Genomic DNA, 23,434 nt, shown 5'->3' with positions numbered 1-23,434 from the left:
AAATGTGGGAGGTTATGGCACCAGTGCTTAATTCGTTTAGCCATGTCAACATTAGCTGTATTCCGGGACACATGGGTATTGATGGCAATGAGATGGTAGACCAAAAGGCTAAGGCCTGCGTGGGTCGTCCATTGCGGCCTCTGAGTTGGGAAGGGGTTAGCTTTGGGATCGGGCATGCGGCATTGGCCCGAGAGTTGCAAAAAGCAGAGTGGGGTTCATGGCAAGACAGGGAGGGACACGGGTATTATGCTCGTGAACCTAGGACACCTCAGCATCTTCGAGGTCTCACCCACATGGATTCCTATGTTTTACTGAGAATTCGCAGCGGGACGGGTTTGGTCGGGCATGACAGCTGTGAAGGAAAGGATGACAGACACCACTGGACTAAGTGCCCCCGCTATGCTATAAGACGCCCCGCTGACAAGGACTTATATAAGGATTCGGCAATATTGCAGTGGAGGTCCTGGTAGGTGAGTCACAGGTGGTTAGGCCTAGGGATTTCCCAGCATGTTGAAACGGTGGATGGGGAATTGATAGTGGTGGGTAACCCCTTTGACGGCACACTGATGGTGGAAAGAAGTGGTCAGTTGGCAATGGTGGAGGATCCCACGACCTGCACCCGGTGCGAGAAAAGACACGACGGCAGTGGATGCGTTCTACCGGGATTGGTAACCATGCCGAAGAAATAGTTTTTCTTGCCCGACCAGCAACGCTGCGACTGTCCCTGTTGTGGGACCGCGATTTCAGCAACGGCTACTCAGAAACGAGTCACTTTCGCTGAACACTTTGAGAAAAAGCCCCGCTGTTTACGAACGTGTCACAATTGGTTCTGGCATTCTCAGTACCAACAATGGGACGAGCTGGACCTCGCGACTCGAACGTCGGTGGTTTTGTGGTGGGCTAAGACAAAAGGGTTGTTAAAAGAAGAGTGTTGTTCATTTTGTGGGATGGTTCTGGCCGAGGGGTACATGGACCTGGGACTACACTATAAAAGGACAGAGGGATGTTGGGATACACTGTATGTTTCCTTTGTAGAACACATGGGACAGATTATGTTGGAGGCGAATAGGGGTGAGGGTATGAGACGGTGGCTGGGAAGTGAGGTGGGAAGACGCATTAATCCGGGGTAGCACTAGTTGCTGCGAGCACCTGTGAGCCCATTTAGGTAGTGATTTTGGATTTATATTTGGGGGGAGTGATTGCGAGGCGGAATGGTCCACGGTAGTGTATTTTAGATAGTTTGTTTTATGGGGCGTGGGGGAGACTAGTCGTATGCCGGTGTCGGCGGTACTAGTATAAATAAAATTAGATTGAATTCTAAGTACTTTTCCTACTTATTACTTTAACGAATATAAAACACCTTACAATCTTTATCTTTATTACAACGTTATCGTTATGACAAGAAAGGTTCTTCACGAAGATGAGTTAGAGAAAGCTTACGATAGGCATTCCCGATAGAAGACAAAGGTCTTGTACTATCGACAAGGTAGGCAGAGGCCTAGAGCTATCGTAAGGCAAAGGAAGAAGTAGAAAGAAACGAGAAGTATCATTCCCCATCGCTAAGAACTAACTATCCAAAGAGGGATCATTACAACTAGATTGTTTGTCACCAGAGAGTTCATAGAGTGTTGGTAGTTCAGGTTGTTCAGATCACTCCTGCACAACCAGTTGAACTTCAAACGAGCTGTAACCTGGAGGTATTGTGGCTAACACTCTCTTCGGACCCCGTCTTAAGTCCCTAGTTTCATAGGCTACAGCCTGGAGAGTTGCTGTAAGCCTAGTAAAAGTTTATCAATAGAGACACTTCTATAATACCTTATGTGCTCATGCCATCTGTCAGACCAGAAACTATCCGCGGGATATATGAAGGGTAGAGGTAAACCTGGAGAATGGTCTCCAGGTGGCATCATTCAAAATGGATCAGAACTGATAGAGTAATACTACTTTGAAGTTAAAACCAGTATGTGAAGTTGTAAGGGCCTATAAGCGAGATAACCGAAGTCCATTGTCCCGAAAGTGTAATAGTATTAGAGAATTATTAAGAACTCTGAGATACTAATCTGAGGTTACAATAAGACCTACTTTTAGGAGGGTTGACTGTGGGTAGCACCTATTGGTAGTCAACCTCCAAAGGAGTTAGTCAGGAGAGCTAGGTAGCGATCACCCAGAATAATATGCAATAGGATAGAACCGGATAGATGTTCACAGGCTGCGGATGCTTGTAGAAAACTAAGTGTATATGGGTAGAGAGTTCCATAGTTGGTATTGCATCCACTCAGGCATTTCAGCTCACTACTGACATGTTTACAATTAGAAGAGTTTTTACTCCCATAGTTGCATGGTAAATGCAGCAGCCAAAACACATCTGTCAGGTAGATGTTCGAAAACCACAGAATAGTCTAGTTCACTATGGAGTATCTTTGGTCCAATGCTTAGAGCTTGGTTAGACAGTCCAAGTTAGTTGGGTGTTCACTAATGCAAAGTAATAATAGGGAACAACTGGCAGTATATGAAATCTACTTAAGTATATGTGAGTTCTCCTCTACTCTGGCAATCAACTATCTCTCAAGATCAGGACTTAATTTAGTAAAGCTGTAGTTTAACGATATTAAGTTTTACCATTTTGTTTCTTCAAACTCTACTGTTGAGACTTTGACATTTATTCTATTTATTCACATTTGCAGAAGAATTCATCTCTGTGTAGTTGCAACCTCGGGATCTATCTTCCCAGAGGGAGCTCCTGTTATATCTAACAATCTTCTTTTCCACCTTTTACCTCCTTGTCAGAATCCTGCCTACAATATTCTCTTTGTGTTACATTCATATCATCTACATTGCTATTAAAAACATATACCTTACAAAATTAAATAACTACTAGGCTGTACTGATTGTAAGAGTTAGAATTGTGATTTAATATTTAATAATCTGAATAAACAGGAATCACACCTATACTCTGAAGGTATTCAGTATGAATATCAAAAAGGACTACAGCATTAAGAAATTAATCAATTCAGAAGTGAAAGAATTCCTACATGGTATAATACTATGTGGTTATTTAAGTTAGAAGAGATCTTAAAGCTTAAAAATAGGTGACAGAGAGGATTAGCCTTCTTCATTATTAGAAGGCTAAATTAAAGTAGGTATAGTAATAAGACAAATATCTTGATAATATGGAGTAGGATTGCTAGGATAATTATTGTAGTAAATTGGTAATAATTGTAAATTGTAAGCAATGGAAGAACTTCACAAAATTTTGAAACCTTCAGTCAGTTATGGATACACTTCAAATGAATCATGAGATATTATACGTGTAAAATTACTTTGAACTCGGAGTTTAGGAAAAGTGTAATCCAGCCCTTAATGAGATAACATCTATTGAAATATTGGAATTTTACCCGTTTTTAGTGTGAAAAGGAACAATTACCAAGACTTTTGTCTAATTACTGTAGGATGAATTCCCTATTAGACTTCTTTCCTTTACTATATCAACAAGCAGTAAAAGAAGTAGCAGCAGGATCCATAATTACAGGTCCCTATACTGTGAGAGGTAAGTGATGAAGATGTTAAGGGAGTGGGGCTTTCTAACTAATCCGAGAAAGGCTTAGCAACGAATCTTACGTGGTTATTTTCTTTGACTGTGGTTATAACGGAGACGAAGCATGTCCTTCGAAACACGATGATCGATTATAATTGTACTTGGGGTGGAGATGAAGTATTGGGACAAGCAGGAGTCTTGATGTCTGTGTGAATTCCTTGAAGTGGGATTGAAGATACTAATTTGAGTAAGTTGCACAGACATCGAACCCCTACTCGTCCCAATACTTTCACCCTACCTCTAGTACCACCCAGCAAACTCACACCCCTCCATACCGGTATTCGTCTATTCGCAAAACTCCACTTCTGAGTGACCAGCGATCTTCCTCTTAACCATCCCTACAATCTTCTCACTAGGAAACAAACTCCGATATTCAGCTGAAGCATCGCAGATCTATATGAAGGTCACCAATATCAGATCAGATAACTATTGATATCCCGACTTTTCTTTCAAGTAGCGTCGGTCGATCCATCGTTTTCTCAACCAGATAGCTTTCCTCCAAATTTTCTTCACTATGACATAAGAGCAACAATTCAGGTACCACGCCCCAGGGACCAGGCCCCGGGTTTGCTGGAGATTAATGCCGGTATACAATGCCTCGTCTCATTGCGTCTTGATGCTCGTGCTCCACAATCCCGCTATTCAAACATTCGGCGTTCGTACGACCAATAGGAATGGTCGAAAAAGCAAAACCCGTAGTTAATGCACCCGAAAATAAAGTACCGATACCCTGTCTTTCACACATAAGGTACGCACAACTTCCCCCATACTACATTCCCATCAACAGCACCAATGCCCCTAATCAAATCTCCACACTTTTACATCTTCCATTCACCAACAATTTACCCTTCGCACTCCCCACATTACCGCCCAATTCCCCGGTCAAGAACTATATTTCCACCGGATCCTGACACCAAGCAGTCGAACCCGACCAAGAGCACGAAGAACACTACCAACTCAACCGCAAAGAGGGACCAGAAGCCGGAACTCTCCGATACCATCACAACTGACTCTCTAGCAGCCGAATCACTTCGTTCCAGTGATGACTTTCCAAGAGGCAAGCCCACAGCCGTCACTGCGGTTACGGCACAGGATTCAACACCAAACACCACTGGCGGCGGAAAGGTTCGCGAGATCCACGGGAAGAAATCTGATGGAGAACTCTACTCGTACAATGAGGTCAGGGTTGATCTGGAGAAATCTGGGGAACCCGGCGCGATCAAGGGAGGTATTCTGACAAATGATTCCTTTGCTCTAGATCCCGAGGGAAGACCTATTAGGGAGGCGCTAGGCGGAAGTGCAGGAGATAGCGCTGTTTGGTTGTCACAAACTGCCCTTAGCAGATCGAATACTAGTAGGCAATCTACGAGAGACGACAATGGACCTCACGATGGCAATAGAGAAGGAGACAAGGGGCCTAAACAATCTGCTGGCGCAGGACCCACCGATGAAGTGAATAGGGTCGCACCTAATACTCCACTCGATGAACGGGCTAACGAACCTGGGCTTCGTTGGTCAAAGATTCCGAATGACGCCAAGCCGGTCACTGATATTGGCAAAGAGGACTCAGGGCGAGTTGCTGAAAGTCACCCGGTTAAGCAGTCAGCTGAGAGGGAGCAGGTACTCGGTGATGTGGGTGGAGGGATTGAGAGGGCTGTTGGAAAAGGGTCAATCCGTGATTATTTGAAGGGCAACTAAAACGCTTAATTGTGTGGTTGTTTAATGTATGATCACTACTCTCGCACTCTGACGATGACCGATGGATTGACAACCGGATTGATGGCACGGGAGGTGTGGATGGATGGATTGGAGTATGATAGCATTGTAATACATGTTTCTTGGGGAAAAATACACTGGGAGGGAGATCGGTAGTTTTCGTAACCTGCGTCTTCATCGTGAAGGATAAATTGTGAGGCATAGATCGAGAGAAATTTTATTTGATTGAAGTATCTGGGCTGACTGTCAAAGGGGGTAAATTTGTGCAGTTGCATAAATTCGCTCCTCCTATTTGTAAAAAAGATTTTGGATTTATATAGCTCACCCTTTCCCAATCTCATTCTTTTCCTAATAATCCTAAACAACCATACCCTAACACCTAAGAGGACTTTTTTGCATTCTAAACCCCTCCCCCACCCCACTTCAAACTCGTACCATAATACCCCTCCTTCAGGCCTCAATAAGCATCATTCCAATTATACTCAATCCACTCAGCCGCCCCTCTCGCAACATCCAACCCAACAAGCTTCTTGACAACATACAAAGCACCGTCGATCCCACTGCTAACACCTCCACTGGTGACCACATCGACTCCCAGATCCTCACCCCCACTCCCTCTAAGAACTTCAGCGACCACCCTATCTTCCACAACCTCTGCCATTCCGCCGCCCTCCTTGATGATGCTCTGTAACGTCTCCCGAGCACTATAATGGGTTGTCACCTTCATACCGTCCAAGATGGCAGCCTTGGCAAGAAGTAGGGTGCCTGTGCAAACAGACAATATCGTCTTGCGCTTCCCACGATTTCTTCTAGCAAATCTGGAAATCCAGTCCAGAAGATGGAGATTCTCCATCTGCTCCCTAGTACCCACACCTCCGGGTATGACAACGACATCCCATTTGTCGTCCTGACCTTCCTGTGAGAATAGGTCTATATCCCGCTCGATAACGCAACCTCTGCCGTGAGAAGTCCTGATGGTCTGGGTTTGTGACAGGATAGCCACATCAAAGGTCGTTCTTTCAGATCCCGGCGGGAGGGCTCGATACGGCGCCCCTTGCGGGAAGGGTGTTTTGGCAGCAATCGTGAAAACCTCCATGGGCCCAGCAAAGTCGAGGATTTCGACGTTGTCAAAACTGCACGAGGACATATCGACGAAAATGTCGTTAGCGAGGTGCTTTATCTTTCCTTGTCTTGGGACGAAAAGAAGGAAGAATTGTTCATGCTCAGAAACTTGGACCGATGTGGGGTCGGATATCAAGAGGGAGGGACAAATTACACGATAATTGCTACTCTGATGGGCGGCATTGTACGCTGTAGTTTTGGTAGGGAAATGGAGGTTAGGTGCGATTTCAATGATGGTGATGATGGTACTAAATCCCAGAGGGATCGTGAAAACTAAGGCAGTCTAGAAAAAAACGATTAATAGCGAAAGAGGGGCTCAACGTGGATGGAACTGTGGTGGATGTAGGAGGAGGCAAAGGGAGCTACGGGGGTGGGGAGAGACCGAACTAATGGGGGAGAAAACAGACACGGAGGAGAAAGGTGGGAGAGTAGCAAATAGGAGGGGAGGAAGATGATGTTATAGGCCAGGATGGAAGGGGAGGAGAGAAGGTGGGTGGGGAGGGGGAGGGAGGGGGAGAGAAATATTACCTAGATTTTCCCCTATTTCCCTTTTCTCCTCTTACACTCCTCCTTCCCCCACTGCTCCTCCGGGCCCGCCCCGACAAACGCTCACTATCCTAGTCTCACTCTTTGTTTATCTTAACTAATATAGTATTGATCTTATCCTATCCTTCCCCATCACTCTATGGCTACCGGAGCGGAGAATCACTTGATTTCACTCGAATGCGCACAATGCATGAGTGGGAGTGTCCTAGAGAGAACGATCTAAGGGAGTGCTTGGGGGATTTTTTTGGAATATGATTTTTTGTCTGTTCCGTAACCTACCCTGGTACTAGGAGGCCTAGAGGATGCGGTGAAATCCCTTTCCCTCTCCCCATTCGAAGCACGAATAAAGAATTGAAGCGTCAGTAGCCGACAACCGAGGACAAGGGAGGCAAGAGCGGAGTGAGAGGGGTGCCGGTGGAGGGGAGGAGGGTTAACCAAGGGGAGGTGTTCGTCCCCAACATATCTAACCATCCGCAGGCCGGGGATAAGCACTTATCTACGCTTAAGAGGGAACATTTACTTCCGGTGTCGTCAATTGGTGGTAAATGGTTAGCTAAGAGACCTATGGACAGGAGTCCCAAAATATCAGGCAAATGACTGATAAGTGTAAAAATGAAGAATTGAGAGAGATATGCATGATCGAGGGTGCAGATTGTACAGGGCAAAGAGTGATAGAATTGGGAATTCGAGGAAATGGAGAGTGGGAAAGAGTTGGGAAGAAGAGTTGAAAATAAAAAGGAAACACCATAACACAGCCCTAGTAGCTAGCTAGCCGGTCCAGTAAGTGGGAGGGAATTTGAGAATTGGGTGTGAAATGCGGTAGTATATATTTTTAATAGGGCAGCAATTGTGCATAACGGTACTGTGGTCCATTAGTTGTAGATCATATCATGACCCAAAGCAGATGGGAGCAACAGTTACAGGTACTACCATGATACCGGTATTGTTTGTGTGTCATTATTATACCTTTAATCATCCCTTAAAACCGCTGAGACATTCTAGTCCAGTTTTTAATCTGGAATACCAGCCTATCACAATAATCGGGATAGTAAAAACGATAGAACTCTGAACGGCAGTAAGTGCTCGGAACACGGCAAAACCTATAGCACTCGAGTAATCTGCTGTTCATCATGACTCGGCCAGGGGTGGTATAAAGTAGGATTGCTAAGGTACATGTAGTCAAAGTTTACTAGAACAAGCTAGTATTCCAGATTACAAACTAGACTAGGAGGTCTCAGCGGTTCGAGGGCTAATGACGGCCGAATCAATGGTGGGCATGAACAGTGAGAAGTAGGGGGAGTAGGAGGAGCACGATACTCAAGCCTCATAGCAGTCTTCAACGGGGCACGACGAAAACCAGTGGGCGACGATCAGGGATATTTGGCAGGTAAGAAAGTGAATCCGTCAATGTAGGTAGGGTAACAGAAATATACCTATCATACTATGATACTGTAAATTATTATCACATAAAATCCATGTTCATCACTCGCCGGTCTTCATGGTGCTGTTCAAGTAGGAGATTACCGGTGTCTCGTATCATACTCGAGTACAACAGCTGGTGGAGAGGTAGGGGACGAGTCAAGTCACAATGCAATAAATAACCATGGCACAGAAATTCCACCCCTCTTCCTCACGGATTTTATCCACCTATCAATACTATACCATACCATACAGTGCCATGGCATACAATACATTTCCCCGATCCAGCCCGCTGTACAGAATTAACAATCCCTTGTCCAGTCGGTTCCTTCTTGTGGACAAAGGGACAGGAGTGAAGTAGCGTCATCACCCCTACCTTGAACTATTTGATACTCAATTCATCCAACCATCAGGCAAACAGGCAAGTGGGCGGGGTGGGCGGGCGGGTGCGAAGTGGGGAGAGAGAGAGGGTGTGTGTGTGTATGAAAGAGCGGCTACTCCGATTGAAGTATTCACATGTACGAGGGCCCGGTGAGATGTTTTTTTGTGTTTTCATTCAAGACAGGGATCATTTAGCAGGTTTACGGTTAATCGGCCATTGCTGTCACTTTCCTCTACAGTAGGTATCATACTGCTTGTATCACATGCACAGTACCGTACAGTACCACAAGTCTCACAAGTCTCACAGGTTACAGTCCAGTATTGGGCGGCACAGTAATCCCCCACAGAGCGATATTCCACAGCCGACCTAGTCAACCCAATCCAAGCTCAGAGATACCAACCTGAGGTACTGTACAGCTGACAAACCAATACACCCGGCCCTTCTCCCGTACTTCTCCCGCCTGCACTTCCATTCGCCCACCCACCAGGTAGGCAACTTGCCGATATGATATTGGCGAAGGAGGTGGGAAAAAAGCAAAAATTACGGAGTCTCGACTACCGCATGGTGGGGCACTGTACTCATATGGTACAAGTACCCGGGTGTTGTGGGTAAGTCCGGCGAGCTCGTTCTGATTGGTAACTTATGTATTATTTTGAGCAAATCAATGAGCCGAGAAAATTCCATTTTAGCATCTATACTCTTGGCACCTTCCGAGTAATAACAGTATCACCAGCTAAAAAGCCAACCATCACCTTCTCCCCACTTCACTTAGCACTCTTGCCTCCTTCAACCCAACAACTCCATTCATAACAGTGGTATCATATACAAAATATAGATGATATTACATGCTGCATAGGAGGAGCATTGGTTCAGAGAGGCTTCTTAGTAGGCTAGAGCAAATGCTACTTTAATTTTCATCAAGTAAAATGTTTCTTGAAACAAAGTATAAAACGGAGTTCGCCAGACTTTCTTCCCCTCCTCCAAATTGGATGCTTGACAGTCAGATATAGCCAATTACATGTGCATTGTCATACAAATTCACCAATCTATCAGAAAGAATTCGCCGTACTTTCGCTCACCCCGAGTACAGGCAGTACTGCACATTGTTAGGCTTCCAAGTCGGTTAGGAATTCCTTGTCAGACTCTTCGTTGTGATTGTTTCCTTTTCCCTTTTTTCTTTCCCTCTCGCTTCTTGCTTGCTTACTTGCTTGCTGCCACTGCTTTTGCCCTTTCCTTTGCCCCCCGGATGCGGAGTGTATTTTTACCATCTGGCTTGGCGACAGGTATGCTGGGGGGGGGTTAGCTACGGAGTTGAAGTGAATTTTATTGGTTGAGTGGGAGAGTGGGAGGCCTTGTGAGGGGTTAATACTCGAGTGGTGGTAGGTGGTTACAGCAACAATAAGAATAATGATAAAAGGGTTGTAAGAATGGTTTATGCAAGTGTCTCATGGTGGAGTAGGAATACCTGTACCTATGATAGGGATAGTCTACCGCTTGCAGTTATGATATCGTACCTCCGAAACATAAGTGCTCGAGTATACTCGCGCGGCTGAATAGGAGCCGAACAACCAACTCGTAGTACCGGTACTCGAGAAGGGTGCGGTAGTGATTGCCGAGCGAATAAACGGGTACGATATCATTGGGCCTGCGCCGAGACATATTATTGATCCTCAAGTAAGCGGTATGGCACACAACATACTGTATTTGCATGCCACTTGAGTGCTAGAATTGCTCTCTTGAGGAACCCTAACTTAGGCGCTATTCCGGCTCCTCCTATATGTGGTGCCGGCGTTCTATTGCTTGTGGGGTGCAGATTTGGAGACATATCAAGAGATCATCAAGTGGATGGGGGTGGACAGGATGCGGGTTGGCCGGCTACGCGGAATTGGGCACAAAGTGGGCACTTTTCTTTGGTACCAGCTCGCCGACCACCATTCTACGAGGGTGTCTGGCTTCAACTCGGCCGCGCAGCATGGTACGATACAGTGCTTTCGCAGCATTGTGATTTACAAAATCATTGTTTCCATCGAGAGATAATAGGCCATAGTGCCAGAGGAGGTGCCTGGCGGGGGGCGGTGGAATTGAGGGGACTAAATTTATTTGTACAAGTAAGGACATAAAGCACTATCACCAGCCCAGAGAGGCCACTACCATATTTAAAAGATTCTTGATTGTGATATACTACTCGAGTACTGATAAAGCTCCCAAGGGTTATAACCGGTAACTTATACAATACTCAGCTCCCTTCTACAACCTTGTCCATTTAACAGCACCATATAATTATTATCACAATTATACCCACTCGAGCACCCCGGCTCACGCCCAACCCTTCTACCGGTATGACACTAGGGAAGGATCGACCTTTCGCCTTGACTTTTGCCACGCCTGCAACGGCGTCAGCCCTGTGCCTCAGATGTTGAGCCGCATTTTTGCTTCCACCTCCCACCTCGATTATGCGTATTCTTCAGCACGTAGGGGTGAGGTACGAAATTGCTGCCACAAAGGAATAACTGCTTACTAGGGGCACGCTGGATAGCAATCAAGTCATTAATCCCCTGAATTTCGCCATTGAGGATTACACTATACAGTACCGATATTAGCCTAATGTTAGTTTCTGTTGTTGCCGTTTACTCATTCTCCCCCTGAGGTGAACCATTGCCCCGTGATCCTTCTTTCCCGCTTCGCTTGGTGCCTTCTCGGCCTTCTCGCTCCTTCATTCAATACCTCCCCCCCTTCACACATCTCTACCTCTCGCCTCAAAATCTAAATTTACCCAACCACCACACTCTTTTCCATCACCTCACTCACTGAGCTTTGCTTCTCTACCCCCCCCCCTCCCCACCTCCGCCCTTCACTTATACACCTTCCATCAGTTCCACAAATAGCGGAACAAAGAGGTATACACCACTATGTTCCGTCCGTTGCCATTATGGAAGAGCATACCTTGCCCAGCAATAAAATCTGGATCAGCCTGTTCCCTACCGCATTGCTTGTTTTCTCATTCAATGGTACCTGCCCCTGCCATCATCTCAAGTCTCTCATCTCCGGCACTCCCGAGCACTCAGTCGCCAGCCAAGAAGGAAGCTTCACCGAGTTCTTCACCACGCCCTCCCACAGTACCAACTCCCACCCCAGTTCAGCCTAATGTCTCCATCGCCAAGGACCCAAGGATTATCGCTTCAGCAAGAAATGCCGCACCGCCGTCTGCCAACAGGAAGCGGAGGATGGCTACGGGTGATGAAGATAGCTACGCCTCATCTAGCAGCGACGGCGGGGTTCCCCTTGGTACAGGTCCCGCGCCGCCGGCCCCCAAGAAGATCAAAACTGATGCCGCGCGCGCCGGTTCTGCAGCACCAATCGCTCCGAAACCCAAGTCAATCTTGAGAGCTCATGCGAAAGTAAATTCGCAAACTCCATCGTCAACTTTCAAGCCAAACGCGCAGGCTCAAAACTCACCCAAACCGAAAACTCACTCGAAAGCTCGTGCCGAGGATACCTCTAAGAGTGTTCCGGTACCCCGTGGGGCTGGGGGAGCTTCGGCTCAGACAACCGCACAGCCATCAGCAACTGGATCGACAGCCTCCGGAGCCCCAAAGGCTGGAATAGCGAAACCTGCAACTTCCGGCAAGCCCCTGTCGCTGAACCCTAGACTAGTAGCCGCGGCGCCGGCTACTCATGATATCAGATTGAGGCTACTGACACTGTTGCATAAGGAATATGTCCGTTTGCATGAGCACAAGGGGGATGAGCAGTTGATGCTACGGTATGCACTGGATGAGGAGGAAACGCTCGCTGTCCACAAGAAGCCGATATATACCCATGCGATGAAGAAGCGCATTCTTCAAATGTCCAAAACGACGCCGGAGGAGTATAGGAAGTCTCTGGAGGCGGAAAAGGCGAAGCAGCAGATGAAGAGTGGGGATGAAAACATGGCGCCGGCACTTTCGACGGGAAAGACTATACCGGAGGAACTTAATGCGTTGAGACCTCTGATAAATTCACCAAATAAGCTGCAGACGTATGGGTATATTCTTGACCCACCCACAGAAAAGGAGATTAAGCTTTCGTTGGATGGATTGAAGTCTGCGGGAGGATGGGAGCAATGCGACCGCTGCACCACTAGATTCCAGGTCTATCAGGGGCGAAGAGAGGTTGATGGGCAATTGGCGAGCGGAGGGAAGTGCATTTTTCATTGGGGGAGATTGATATTTTTACAGCGTATGCCAGTCTCTGCCCTAATCCATGGTGCATACTAACTCTGCACAGGAACCGGATCAGCATACCAGGACAACGCTAGAGAGAAGGTCTATTCCTGCTGTCGCCGCGTCGCCGGGGGACCCGGTTGCACTACAGCTGAGAACCACGTTTTCAAGGTCAGCGAGGCCAAGCGTCTTGCTGCATCGTGGCCGTTTACCCGCACTCCACCGCCTCCCAATCCCACTGCCGGCAGTCCCCCTACCGATTCCCCAGAATCCAAAGACTCTCCCCCCACGCTAGTCGAAAAAGCCATCTGCCTAGATTGCGAAATGTGCTACACAACCCGCGGAATGGAACTAATCCGCATAACCGCCACTGCCTTCCCCACCGGCGCAATCGTTATGGATTCACTCGTCCGTCCATTTGGTGAAATCCTAGACCTAAACACCCGCTTCTCCGGCGTTCACCCGCTAGAATTCACATCTGCCCAGCCCTTCACCCCCCAACCGTACCCAACCACTACAACCCTTATAAACCCCTGCTCCCCCGCCCCCTCCACGCCCCTATGCATCATCCCATCCCCATCCGCAGCCCGTGACCTGCTACTCACATACATCGACTCTGAAACCCCACTCATCGGTCACGCGCTCGAAAACGATCTTAATGCCCTGCGACTATGCCACAAGAATATTATCGACACTGCGATACTGTTCCCGCATAGTCGAGGTACCCCAGCCAGGAACAAGTTGAAGTACCTTGCGGACGTGCACTTGGGGAGAAGGATCCAGGTAGAGGGTGCGGCGGACGGTCATGACAGCGCTGTTGACGCGAGGTGCGCCGGGGAATTGGTGAGGTACAAGATTGGTGGGGGGTTGTCGATGCGATAATTACTGAGTTTCGGAGATGATGGATGGATCTGCTTACACAAGCTCGGTGGGAAATGGCCGGCGTTCGGGCTTTATTGACTTCTCTCTCTTTCTAGTTTTATTGCTTTTCTTCTTCCTTTACTCGAGTGTGGAGAGTGTGAGTGCGGTGATGTGATATACATGCTCAATCCACTACGAGCTTAATGGGTGAGAGCCAGACGATGTACAAGGCTATTACCATTGTCGTGGAGTCTTCCGTATAATATATGATAAGGCGAACACGAAAGAGGGAAACCCCAACGAATTAGCTGTCCACCTACACACCTCCCCCCAAATCAAATTATGCATTTCACGAGCTTAATCATAAATCCCACACCCATCCACCAAAGCCCCGCGCGCTTTCCACTTTTGACTTGGGCGTGATTTGCACGCCCTCTGTGTAACAAAGCCCACGTGATACCCTCCTACTAGTACCATAACAGCAGATCGTAGCACGAACGAAGCACCCTCCGAGAGAGTTAGCGGCCAAACATACACAGGGAAGCAAGCAACAGTTCAATACGCACCCAGGTCGTCATTAAATATCACTCGCTTACCCCTATCAAATGATGCTGAGCTGAAGTGGCACATGCGGGTATAGCACAATAAGCTGTTGTTTGTGCCTAGCTTTCCAGAACCTGATAAAGGTAACTTTTGCGATACAAGATTTTGAGGAAACAAGAGTGAACCAAAGTGCTGAAAATTGTTCAAAAGGTACTAATGCCGATAGGTACAGAATGTTGGGACATGTGCTGACTCTGGCAAGAACGATAATTTTGTAGGGGCGGGACATACACTGCTGACAGCTGACCGTCCTAAGTGGTATCATACGGGTGGTATCATACAGTACCATAGTTAACTTAACACTTCTTCTTTCCTAAACCCCCCCCCTCCCCTGCACAATTCTCACGAGATTTTGCGCTAAAGTGGGTTATGGGTTTGGATGTTATGGCTGATACGGCAACGAGGCCTATAGTCTACCTGCTTGCCTACCCCAGGCAAGACTCTGGGCAGCGCTCTTCATTCTCTGTCTCTCGTTTCAGGTGGACATATCACCCCGCAAAGTTTGCCCTACCCGGTTTGGAAAATCAATTTAATGCAGAGGGGTACATCTTCGTGGTGGGGCGGGGTGCCGGATTGAATTGTGGGTCCTGGGTCAGAACATGGGGGGTCATTTTAATGTGGTTATTTGTCCTCGCGGGTCTGTCAATCTGTATCCGTAATTGGTCGGGGGAGCTTGGGAGTTTTAGGGGTCCTCGCACACAAATCTCGTTAATGGTGCAAAGGATGCTATTAGAAACAGGAGCATACTCATGGGCTACATAGGAGGGTAGATCACAAATCGCTTTTCGGACAAGTTATACTTGCATAGCCCAGCATTTCCGTAGGCTCAAGGAAACGCACAAAACCATCATAGCAGAATAATACTCCATTTCGCCATCACCACCGACATTCCAGGATTCCGAATCAACCGCCAAGACGGAATCTGCTAATCTTCAATAATTCTAGCATGTTTATCAATCGTACGATAACCTCGTGCCTTATCTAGGAAACACTATTCATTCTTTCATCCACACCCACACACACCTCAGTGTATACAAAAAAAAGCCTCTCAACATTGAATAACTTTCACAATCTCCAGCAAAACCGGGTAGCTTCTCCAAGAGACCCCCCTCTACCTCAAGCAACAAGAAGAGTTAAAGAAATGCGAAACTCACCCCCCTCACAAGGGCAGGCGTAAAAAACATCATCCTCCCCTAAGGCCAGAAGCCCATTCCCCCCCCACGGAAAACCCGCCGGAGAACAACAAGTCATGCTGCAACGGTGGATAATCGAATTGAAACTGTCTACTAGCAACAATACACCCCGTCCACCCCTCGAGCCCTTAAGGATTCCATCGGTGATAGAAATGATGTCAGGGTCATGGTCTGCGCATGCGGTTATTTGGCCCGATGCTTGGGCTCTCGCCTCGAGTGGGAGCTGTCTGATGCCGAATTGCTGATCGAGGGTTCTTCTGTTGTTGGGTGGGGGACCACCTGGATAGCGTTCCCCCGTGAGGTCAAATTCCCACCAGAGTAGACTCACCGCGCCGAATAATTTTTGAGGAATAACCCACACTCCTCGCACCTGTTTCTGCATTCATTACTCATACTGAAAGCAATTAATGCGGGCTCGTAGGTCCACTCCCTGGGACGCAACGGGGACAAGTAGTGGAATTCACGCTGGTCAAACCGCGCTTCGCTGACCAACAACCGCGAGCCATGATACAATCAATTCAATTCCCAATAGACTAAAGTCCCGAAACCTCAAGAAACTACAAAGCAAACCCCAAGGAAACATTTCAGCTCAAGGGAATCCAACCCGTCCCGGTCTCCCTGCCCGTCCACCTATGCTTCTCTGAAGAACCCCCGCTCTGTAGAAAACAAGCGGGAAATCCCCTCCATATATACCATACCCCCCACCACATTAGGCTACGTGATCTGGTAAACTATGATAGTACGATACCGTGCAAAGCAAGCAAGCTGCTATTCCGCATCTTTCTATCTATTTCCACCGGGCACGCAACCCCCAATCCTATTTCAGCAGTCCCCGTCATCAAATATTATTCGCTCCTTACAAAACAGCAATAAAAGTTAGTCATATTTTGTCCCTCATGGGGCTCTGTTCTTCCAAGAGTTGGGACCGATCTTTTCCAACTTTCAATGATTTTCAATACTTGATTTTGATCACGCACGACCATTTCAGTAGCATCAACAGCCCGTCCGAGTGAATATGGCAGACATAATCCATCGGCTGAGTGTGGCTGCTGCTATTGTTAAATAACTAGGACGCGCAAAATCGCTTTGCTCGTGCTTCCTTTACAGCAATTGGGTGTAATAGCGAAGGGGAGGAATGTTCTGTTTTGAGTGCTCTTATCTATGGGAGACCTCTGAGATAAGTGAGGCATTGCTAGTATTGAACAATTACAAGGAAGTTCTTCTCCATAACCAAAAACAAGGATAAAGAAACAAAGCTCTCTAACTAGTCTGGGCTTGACCACAAAAAAACTTGCCTTGAAAAAAGGGTAGAAATGGGTCTTCTTACATACTGTGGGACTCGTGGATGGCCACGCAGTCAATTACAACTAGAGGGCGCGGCCTGAATGAGAGGCATGGAGTGCGTCCTCATCATACTGTATATTTATACCCGGTGGTTTCTCCTGTATGATACCTTGACAACAGCAACGCTCCCCTCAACACCATACACAAGAGGTCTCCACAATACCCCTCTTAAGCGCGACGCATGGGCTATCATACCTCAGAATGCCCTCCCTACATTCCGCGCAATGCCCCCCGAATAAAAGTCACCATTGCTCACTCACAACACGTTCACAAAAGATCACTCGGGGCCTGGTTTCTTCTCTAGAAGCATTAGATGCAGGCCCAAACGCCCCGCTTCTACTTGTACTAAAGGCATGAAATCTTACAGACGCACAAGCTATAACCCCGCAAAATCTCGTAATGAACAGCCAAAACAAGGAAGGGAACACCAACACCATACTCCACGCTAAAAAAGAAAACAATCCCAGAATGACATGCGTTAAATATGAAGCCTAGAATGCAGAACATAATATAACCGAAAAGAAGAGCCGTAGTTATAAAAGCATGACTTGGTCGTCGTCGCCTTCATCTTCAGGAACTTCATCCTGTTTGGGGAGGAAATGTTAGCATTATAATGTGTGGGGAAGGGATGAAGGAGAAGTACCATGTCTGCCGCCAAGTCCCGGTGCCATATATCACTCGCTCTTCCTCGTATCAAATCTGTTGGTATTAGGGGAATGGGAGAGGGGGGGGAGGTAACTACAGATGAAAGTGGCGATGGATCGGGAGATGGTGAATGAAAGGACGAGGGGGTTATATCGGGGTCTACTGGTTTGGGCTTTATGGGTGCTGATAGTAGGTCTACAGCTGGGCGCTGAGTGTTTGGATTTTGAGGCATTGTGGGAATCTCAGATTCCTGACTATGGGGCTCGGGTTTGATAATTGGCGTGCTATCTGTAGATGGGGGTGAGGCAGGTTCTGCTGTGATCTCAGGGGTTTCTGACAGACCCTCCTGCTTTATTTTCCGCGGCGGGGTGCCGCGTGAAGTTTTTTGATGGGCTGGATCCAAGGAGGCGGAGACTATGTCTAGCCGGGACCATGAATCTTCTTGTGGCCCTAGTGATGATCGGGGTTCTGATTGAGGTCGGGATTCTGGCTGCGGAGTGAGAGGCTTGGCCCGCTTCGGCGGGCTAGCCCGAGGGTCTTCTTCTGTCTCTAGAATACTCTCTTTAATAGCGGATAAATTTCCATGTCCATTGACAAGTAACGATGCACCCTCGGAGTTCCCGAGCTCATCTTGCGTCTCCTCATCATTGACCAAAGTCGTCTCTTCTGCTAGACCAAAGCCGTCCTCATCCAATTCCTCCTCCTCATCCACTTCACCCAGTCCAACATCATCCAACTCCTCATCAGACCGTCCATCGTCCCCGTTAGGCACGCGCGTCAACACACCACCCCAATCGCCGAGTAGTTTCCCTACCAGCCACGGATGCCTCATCAATTCCTTGACAGTCTTCCTCTTACGCACATTCACCTCCATCATCTCCATCAAGAATTCAACGATCTCTACCTCGCCCGTTTTCTCCGTTAACGAAGATCTCAGAATACCCTTTCTAGGCCGTCGAGGGCTCTCCTTGGGCGTATTTTCCTCCGGCTTAGCCGTCCTTGCAACATACCACCTCTCTATGGTCTTTCGCCGTTTCTTTTTCGGTGGAAACGGGACCGACTCGAACGAAGCCTCGTCGTATGCATCCAAGTAGTACATCCCATACCGATACTCCGTCACGCTTCCCACGAGCTCAATGACCCGGCGAACCATGCCCTCACGATCTTCTATATGGCTCCTAACCAATTCAACCTCTGGTAGGCCCTCCCCTATGACCTCACCGTCAAGTAGCAACTCGACTGCGATCACGCCCGCGCTCCAAACGTCCATAACACGACTAAGGGGTCCCTGTCCTAGGAGAATTTCCGGAGCACGGTAGCATACACTTTGGACACCAAAGTCATCTAGGTAGGCTTCCCGGTCTTCGGGGCGGATAGTGTTCCCCAGATCGATAAGTTTAATTCTATTTGAGGATGGAAGAAAAAGCATGTTTGCGGGCGTGAGATCCGCATGTATGAGATTGTGGGAGTGAAGCGATAATAACCCAGATAGAAGCTGTAATATTATCTTTGCGAGGGCAAGGTGTCTAGCCGGGCAGGCAAGTTTCGAATGAACCTCCTCGCAAAAACATCTCACCAGTGCAACAGGCCGGGCAGAATCTAAACGTTCGAGGACAAGGTGAAAGTGGCCGCTTTCTGCGAGGAAGCAGGATATCGGACAGATGATGTGGCGGGGATGCTGGCCCTTCGAATGGAGGTATTGTAGCAGCGAGTACTCGTTCTCGCCGATCGCCCCGAACGGCCGCTTCAATCGCTTGATGGCTACGAGTGGCGAGCTGTCCGACGCATCCACGTCCTTCGAAACATGCTCGGCAAGATATGTCGTCGAAAAGTTCCCGCGGCCGAGAACTGAGAGTATCCTATACCCGGAATCCAGCAGCGCATCTTCCAACACTAGCTCCTCATCGCCTCCCTCCTCCGCTATTTCTTCCCCCTCCTCCGGCTGTCGGTTCGCCAACGGCGGCGACGAGTGCAAGTTATCTGAATTCTGAACCTCCCCACTAAGCGTACAATCTCTCTCCCTTCGAGAATCCCCATTCCCCCACCGATCCGGGGTAGACAGTGGCGTAGGCATATCTGAGGTAGGAAGAGTAGTTAGTATTCTTCATTGCGGAGAAGTCGAGACTGTGTGATAGCGACCCTAACCCTTACCCATCATCTCCTCCCCCTCCTCAACCTTCCTCCTTTTCCTTGGCTTTTGTTTAGCGATAATTGTATTCTCTTTACACGAACCTATTTGCCTGCCTCGCAGTGACATAATGAACTCGCGAGGGCATCGTGTGGGGTTGGTGTTGATAGATGGCTGAATGAAGTGGGTTGTTATTGGTTCATTGGGCGCGTGAGAAATTGGAGTGTCTGTCGGTTATGTTGCCCTTACCGGCACCTTGTGCTCGGATGGCATCTGGCATGCTAGCTGGAGCAGATTCCCCAGCAGCTGGCAGGCTGGCAGGCTGAAAACGGTAATTTAGAAAATGGCTTTGATATCAAAATTCAATTAAGTTTTTATTTTCATGAACCCAAGCGCGCGCAAGCATACCACATCTAATTTTCCTAGGAATCCGGTGGTACTGTCTCTAAGAGTGGACAAAAGGAGGAAGGAGTGCAGCACCTGTCAGGGTCAAATCCAACACTTCCGTAGACCGAACACCACAAATCAATATTTTCTAACCTCTCATAAACCATCGGGTTTACATAAACGTGAAAGTCTAATAAGATAAAAACAGCCGTGACCAAGTACGAATATCAATCCCGGAGCCCTTTATTTATAACCCCAGAGATAGTAGTCACACTCACACGGCTACTAGCGGTAGCCCCATAGAACAGAAAAGTACAGCAAATTAAAACTTGTCCCAATTATCATCATCCCAATGATCATCCTTCTTTCCGCTTTTCAATGCCATAGTCCCAGTAGCGGCCGACTTCTTGGATACCATACTCGCAGGGGTGTTTTTCTCTTCGCCGAAACTATCCCAAAAATCTTTGTGCTCCGGTTCGCCCCGGGCGACGGGTTTGTATTGAGGGCCCCCGGCATTGTCCACGAACCTGTTAAGACTCTCGACGCCATACTTTCCGGTCTCAGTAACTTTCTGTCCCAAGGCCGCTGCGTGCTTCGCTAGGTCTGCCTCTGCAAGCTTTTGCGCGGTTGGTTGGATGACAGCCTGGTTGACAGTTTGGGCGGTCTTGGAAACTTGGGTGGTAAATAAACCGAAGCCTTTAGTCAATGCACCAACAGGATCTCTTGAAAACTCGTCAAGGCTGGGTACAGAGTTGCCGCCGGCCGGCATGTCTGGTGCGGGGGTTGAGCCGAAACCAGCATATTTCCCTCCTTGCGATGGCAGGAGATCTGTTGAGCGGTTTGCATTTTCACTCCCGAGTCTAGAAAAATAGGCTTCATTCCGTTCTTTACTCGAGGCATTGACTGAGGCCGGGGACCCAGAGCGAGCGGAGGACAGTGATGTCGTGGAATGGTTATCCTGGCCTTTCAAAGCAAGAGAAGGAGACGCTTTAAGGCGCTCTTTCCGTACCCACTCCCGACCCTCGACGTCTGCCGTCAACTACACCATAGCATCAGCCTCGCGCAACCGAGAAGCTTAGAACGTCTTGAAGCAAACCTTTTCTTTATAGTCCTCACCAAAAGAGCTTCCGTACCTCTCGCTAATAGTCATATTATCACCAAACTCGGGCGCCTTCTGAAAAAACTCTTGGCACCTCTTGTTCCCTCCCTTCTCCATACGTTTGATCTCCTCATTTTTAAAGGAGTCCATTGTGATTGAGCGCACGAAAGATATATGAACACCTAAACCTCTAAAAGCCATACCAGCTCCCCCTCTCCCGCGAGCAGTCAGATGTGGATTTCCTCATAGGTAGGCTGCAGAGAAAGAAAGGACTACCGGTGAACACCCGCACAAGTCAAACAGATGAAAATCTAACCAATTGTGAGTCTATAACACCAAGGGAAGGCTAAAGCAAGTGGGGAGCACAAAGAAAACATACCCCGAACTTCGGGCTGGCCCACTGAGGGGCAGGAGCATTACAATCGCAGCAAACATTATTCCCATCCCTCTTTTGGATCTCAAGGAGCTATTTTTCCGTCAGAAACAAGCTCCCGGTGAGGTCCCGGGGAGAAGAAGGTACCTTTCTCCTCGTCTCGGGGTCAACCTCCCACATTTTCGACATTTTGGAGGTTTAGGCTTGAGAAAAAGCAATAACCGTAAATTAATAATAAAGATGTTAAATGCCCGGGAAAAAAAGCTCGGTGCTTCACGCGAGGGAGTATCATACAGAAGCAACAGGACACGATTAGTTAGGGTTAGAAAGGCACGGGAGCACGAGTTACCCCTTCCGTGCTCCTAGAGTAGCCTCGAACAAGGAGTACTAAAGTTACCCTACCTTCAATTCGATCTTGTGCAGTTGTGGACAACCTGCCGGGTCCCTAGTCGTTAATCACCAGAGCCAACACACAAACATTAACCAGACGTCAATCACAATCACTCGCCATGGATTTCGCCTCAATCATGGCCGCCGAGATTTCAAAGAAGCGGAAGCCAGAGCCCACTTCGAAATCGCCCGCAGAACCCGCCCCTAAAAAATACATGAAGCGCTCCGAAATTGAAGCGCAGCGCCGCCGGGAATACGAGGAAGAGCAAAAGCGCCTCGAGAAAGAACGACGCGAGAAAGCCGAGAGGAAACGACAGGAGGAAGAAGAAGAGCGCAGTCGCCGCGAGGCAACTAAGGCTAAACAAAGGCAGCTTGCGGAAGAAAAACGCCGTCGGAAGGAAGAGGAAACTCAACAGTTAGGGAAGGAGGGTCCGCTCGCAAAGGAGGGTTTGGACAGTTCAGATGAAGCAAACAGTTCGGAGGCTATGACGGAAGCTGAGGCGATAGAGAAGTTACGAAGCATGGGGGAACCTGCCTGTTTGTTTGCCGAAACACATCCGCAAAAGGTCCGCCGCTTGAAGAGGCTTTTAGCAGCGCTGGAAATAAAGAATAGGGAGGCGACACCTCCGCTGTCGGAGGAGGAAATGGTACTCAGTCCAGGCGATATTCTAGACGACAAAGATAAGGTGTACCGGCAACTCGCAGCATGGTTTGCATTGGTTCTCTCGGAATGGGAGATTACACTTGAGAGCAGGTCGTCCGCGCTCAAAGACTCATTCCAAGGCAAAGCGGCAGCAAACTCGATGATCCAGGCAAAGACGTATATGGTCCCACTATTCCGCCACTTCAAACAAAGGGATCTGCACGAAGATATATACACGAAAGTCTGCGAAATTGTGGTAGAAGCTCAGGCGAGAAGATACGTTCGGGCAAACGACGTCTACCTAAGATTGAGTATCGGAAACGCGTATGTTCCACCGGTTTTGCTTTTTCCCCTTCCACTTCGGATAGATGCTAACTGCTTAAAGTGCTTGGCCCATTGGCGTTACCATGGTTGGTATCCACGAACGTTCCGCACGCGAGAAGCTTCATGAGAAAGGATTAGCAGCACACATCATGAGCGACGAGGTTACGAGAAAATTTCTTCAGAGCATCAAGAGATGCCTGAGCTTTTGTCAGACTAGATGGCCTCCGGAGGACCCATTACAGCTTATGGGATAGATTCCACGTAGTCTATCCTGGTTCAAATTGAGATGTTTGGTTTGCTCGCCCCATCAGGATGTATTTATAGTTATTCCCATAGTGTAGTTTAGAATAGGAATACTCTTTCTCCTTCACCAACTACTTTTGGCCACTAGATCTCCTGCTCTGATTTCTCGGGATCACAGTCCCTGTTCGGTCGTGCTTCTAGAGTTTATGTGCACGAGTC

The 23,434-nt window shown here is 48.0% G+C and overlaps 5 protein-coding genes; 2 read left to right on the top strand and 3 right to left on the bottom strand.

Moving 5' to 3' along the window:
* Nucleotides 1-5,614: 5,614 nt before the first annotated feature.
* On the bottom strand, nt 5,615-6,783 carry GSTUM_00000640001 (uncharacterized protein). XM_002837894.2 has 1 exon: nt 5,615-6,783. The coding sequence occupies exon 1, from the start codon at nt 6,456-6,458 to the stop codon at nt 5,769-5,771; it is 690 nt and encodes a 229-aa protein (XP_002837940.1). The 5' UTR covers nt 6,459-6,783; the 3' UTR covers nt 5,615-5,768.
* A 4,739-nt stretch (nt 6,784-11,522) lies between these two features.
* Nucleotides 11,523-13,864, top strand: GSTUM_00000639001 (uncharacterized protein; the record flags this gene model as incomplete). XM_002837893.2 has 2 exons in its annotated part: nt 11,523-12,998; nt 13,047-13,864. The coding sequence occupies exons 1-2, from the start codon at nt 11,690-11,692 to the stop codon at nt 13,862-13,864; spliced, it is 2,127 nt and encodes a 708-aa protein (XP_002837939.1). The 5' UTR covers nt 11,523-11,689.
* A 3,597-nt stretch (nt 13,865-17,461) lies between these two features.
* On the bottom strand, nt 17,462-19,947 carry GSTUM_00000638001 (uncharacterized protein; the record flags this gene model as incomplete). XM_002837892.2 has 3 exons in its annotated part: nt 19,861-19,947; nt 19,780-19,811; nt 17,462-19,704 (listed from the first exon to the last, which is right to left on the bottom strand). Exons 1-3 carry the CDS (start codon nt 19,902-19,904, stop codon nt 17,462-17,464), a joined length of 2,319 nt encoding a protein of 772 aa, XP_002837938.1. The 5' UTR covers nt 19,905-19,947.
* A 385-nt stretch (nt 19,948-20,332) lies between these two features.
* GSTUM_00000637001 (uncharacterized protein) lies at nt 20,333-21,928 on the bottom strand. XM_002837891.2 has 5 exons: nt 21,763-21,928; nt 21,622-21,708; nt 21,519-21,553; nt 21,240-21,432; nt 20,333-21,182 (listed from the first exon to the last, which is right to left on the bottom strand). Exons 1-5 carry the CDS (start codon nt 21,802-21,804, stop codon nt 20,466-20,468), a joined length of 1,074 nt encoding a protein of 357 aa, XP_002837937.1. The 5' UTR covers nt 21,805-21,928; the 3' UTR covers nt 20,333-20,465.
* Nucleotides 21,929-22,084: 156 nt separating this feature from the next.
* On the top strand, nt 22,085-23,226 carry GSTUM_00000636001 (uncharacterized protein; the record flags this gene model as incomplete). XM_002837890.2 has 2 exons in its annotated part: nt 22,085-22,972; nt 23,034-23,226. Exons 1-2 carry the CDS (start codon nt 22,125-22,127, stop codon nt 23,224-23,226), a joined length of 1,041 nt encoding a protein of 346 aa, XP_002837936.1. The 5' UTR covers nt 22,085-22,124.
* Nucleotides 23,227-23,434: the final 208 nt, after the last annotated feature.

This window comes from Tuber melanosporum (genome assembly GCF_000151645.1).
Source record: "Tuber melanosporum whole genome shotgun sequence assembly, scaffold_206, strain Mel28".
NCBI classification, from domain to species: Eukaryota; Fungi; Ascomycota; class Pezizomycetes; order Pezizales; family Tuberaceae; genus Tuber; species Tuber melanosporum.
The sequence above is the reverse complement of the archived record's forward strand: the minus strand, read 5'-3'. Positions and strand labels throughout refer to the sequence as shown.

Coding starts and splice junctions, on each gene's coding strand:
- GSTUM_00000637001 (XM_002837891.2), bottom strand. CDS start 21,804: ATGTCGAAAATGTGGGAGGTTGACCCCGAGACGAGGAGAAAG. Junction 21,554..21,621: donor GGGCCAGCCCGAAGTTCGGG/GTATGTTTTCTT, acceptor ACAATTGGTTAG/ATTTTCATCTGTTTGACTTG. Junction 21,433..21,518: donor ACTTGTGCGGGTGTTCACCG/GTAGTCCTTTCT, acceptor TATGGCTTTTAG/AGGTTTAGGTGTTCATATAT.
- GSTUM_00000640001 (XM_002837894.2), bottom strand. CDS start 6,458: ATGTCCTCGTGCAGTTTTGACAACGTCGAAATCCTCGACTTTGCTGGG.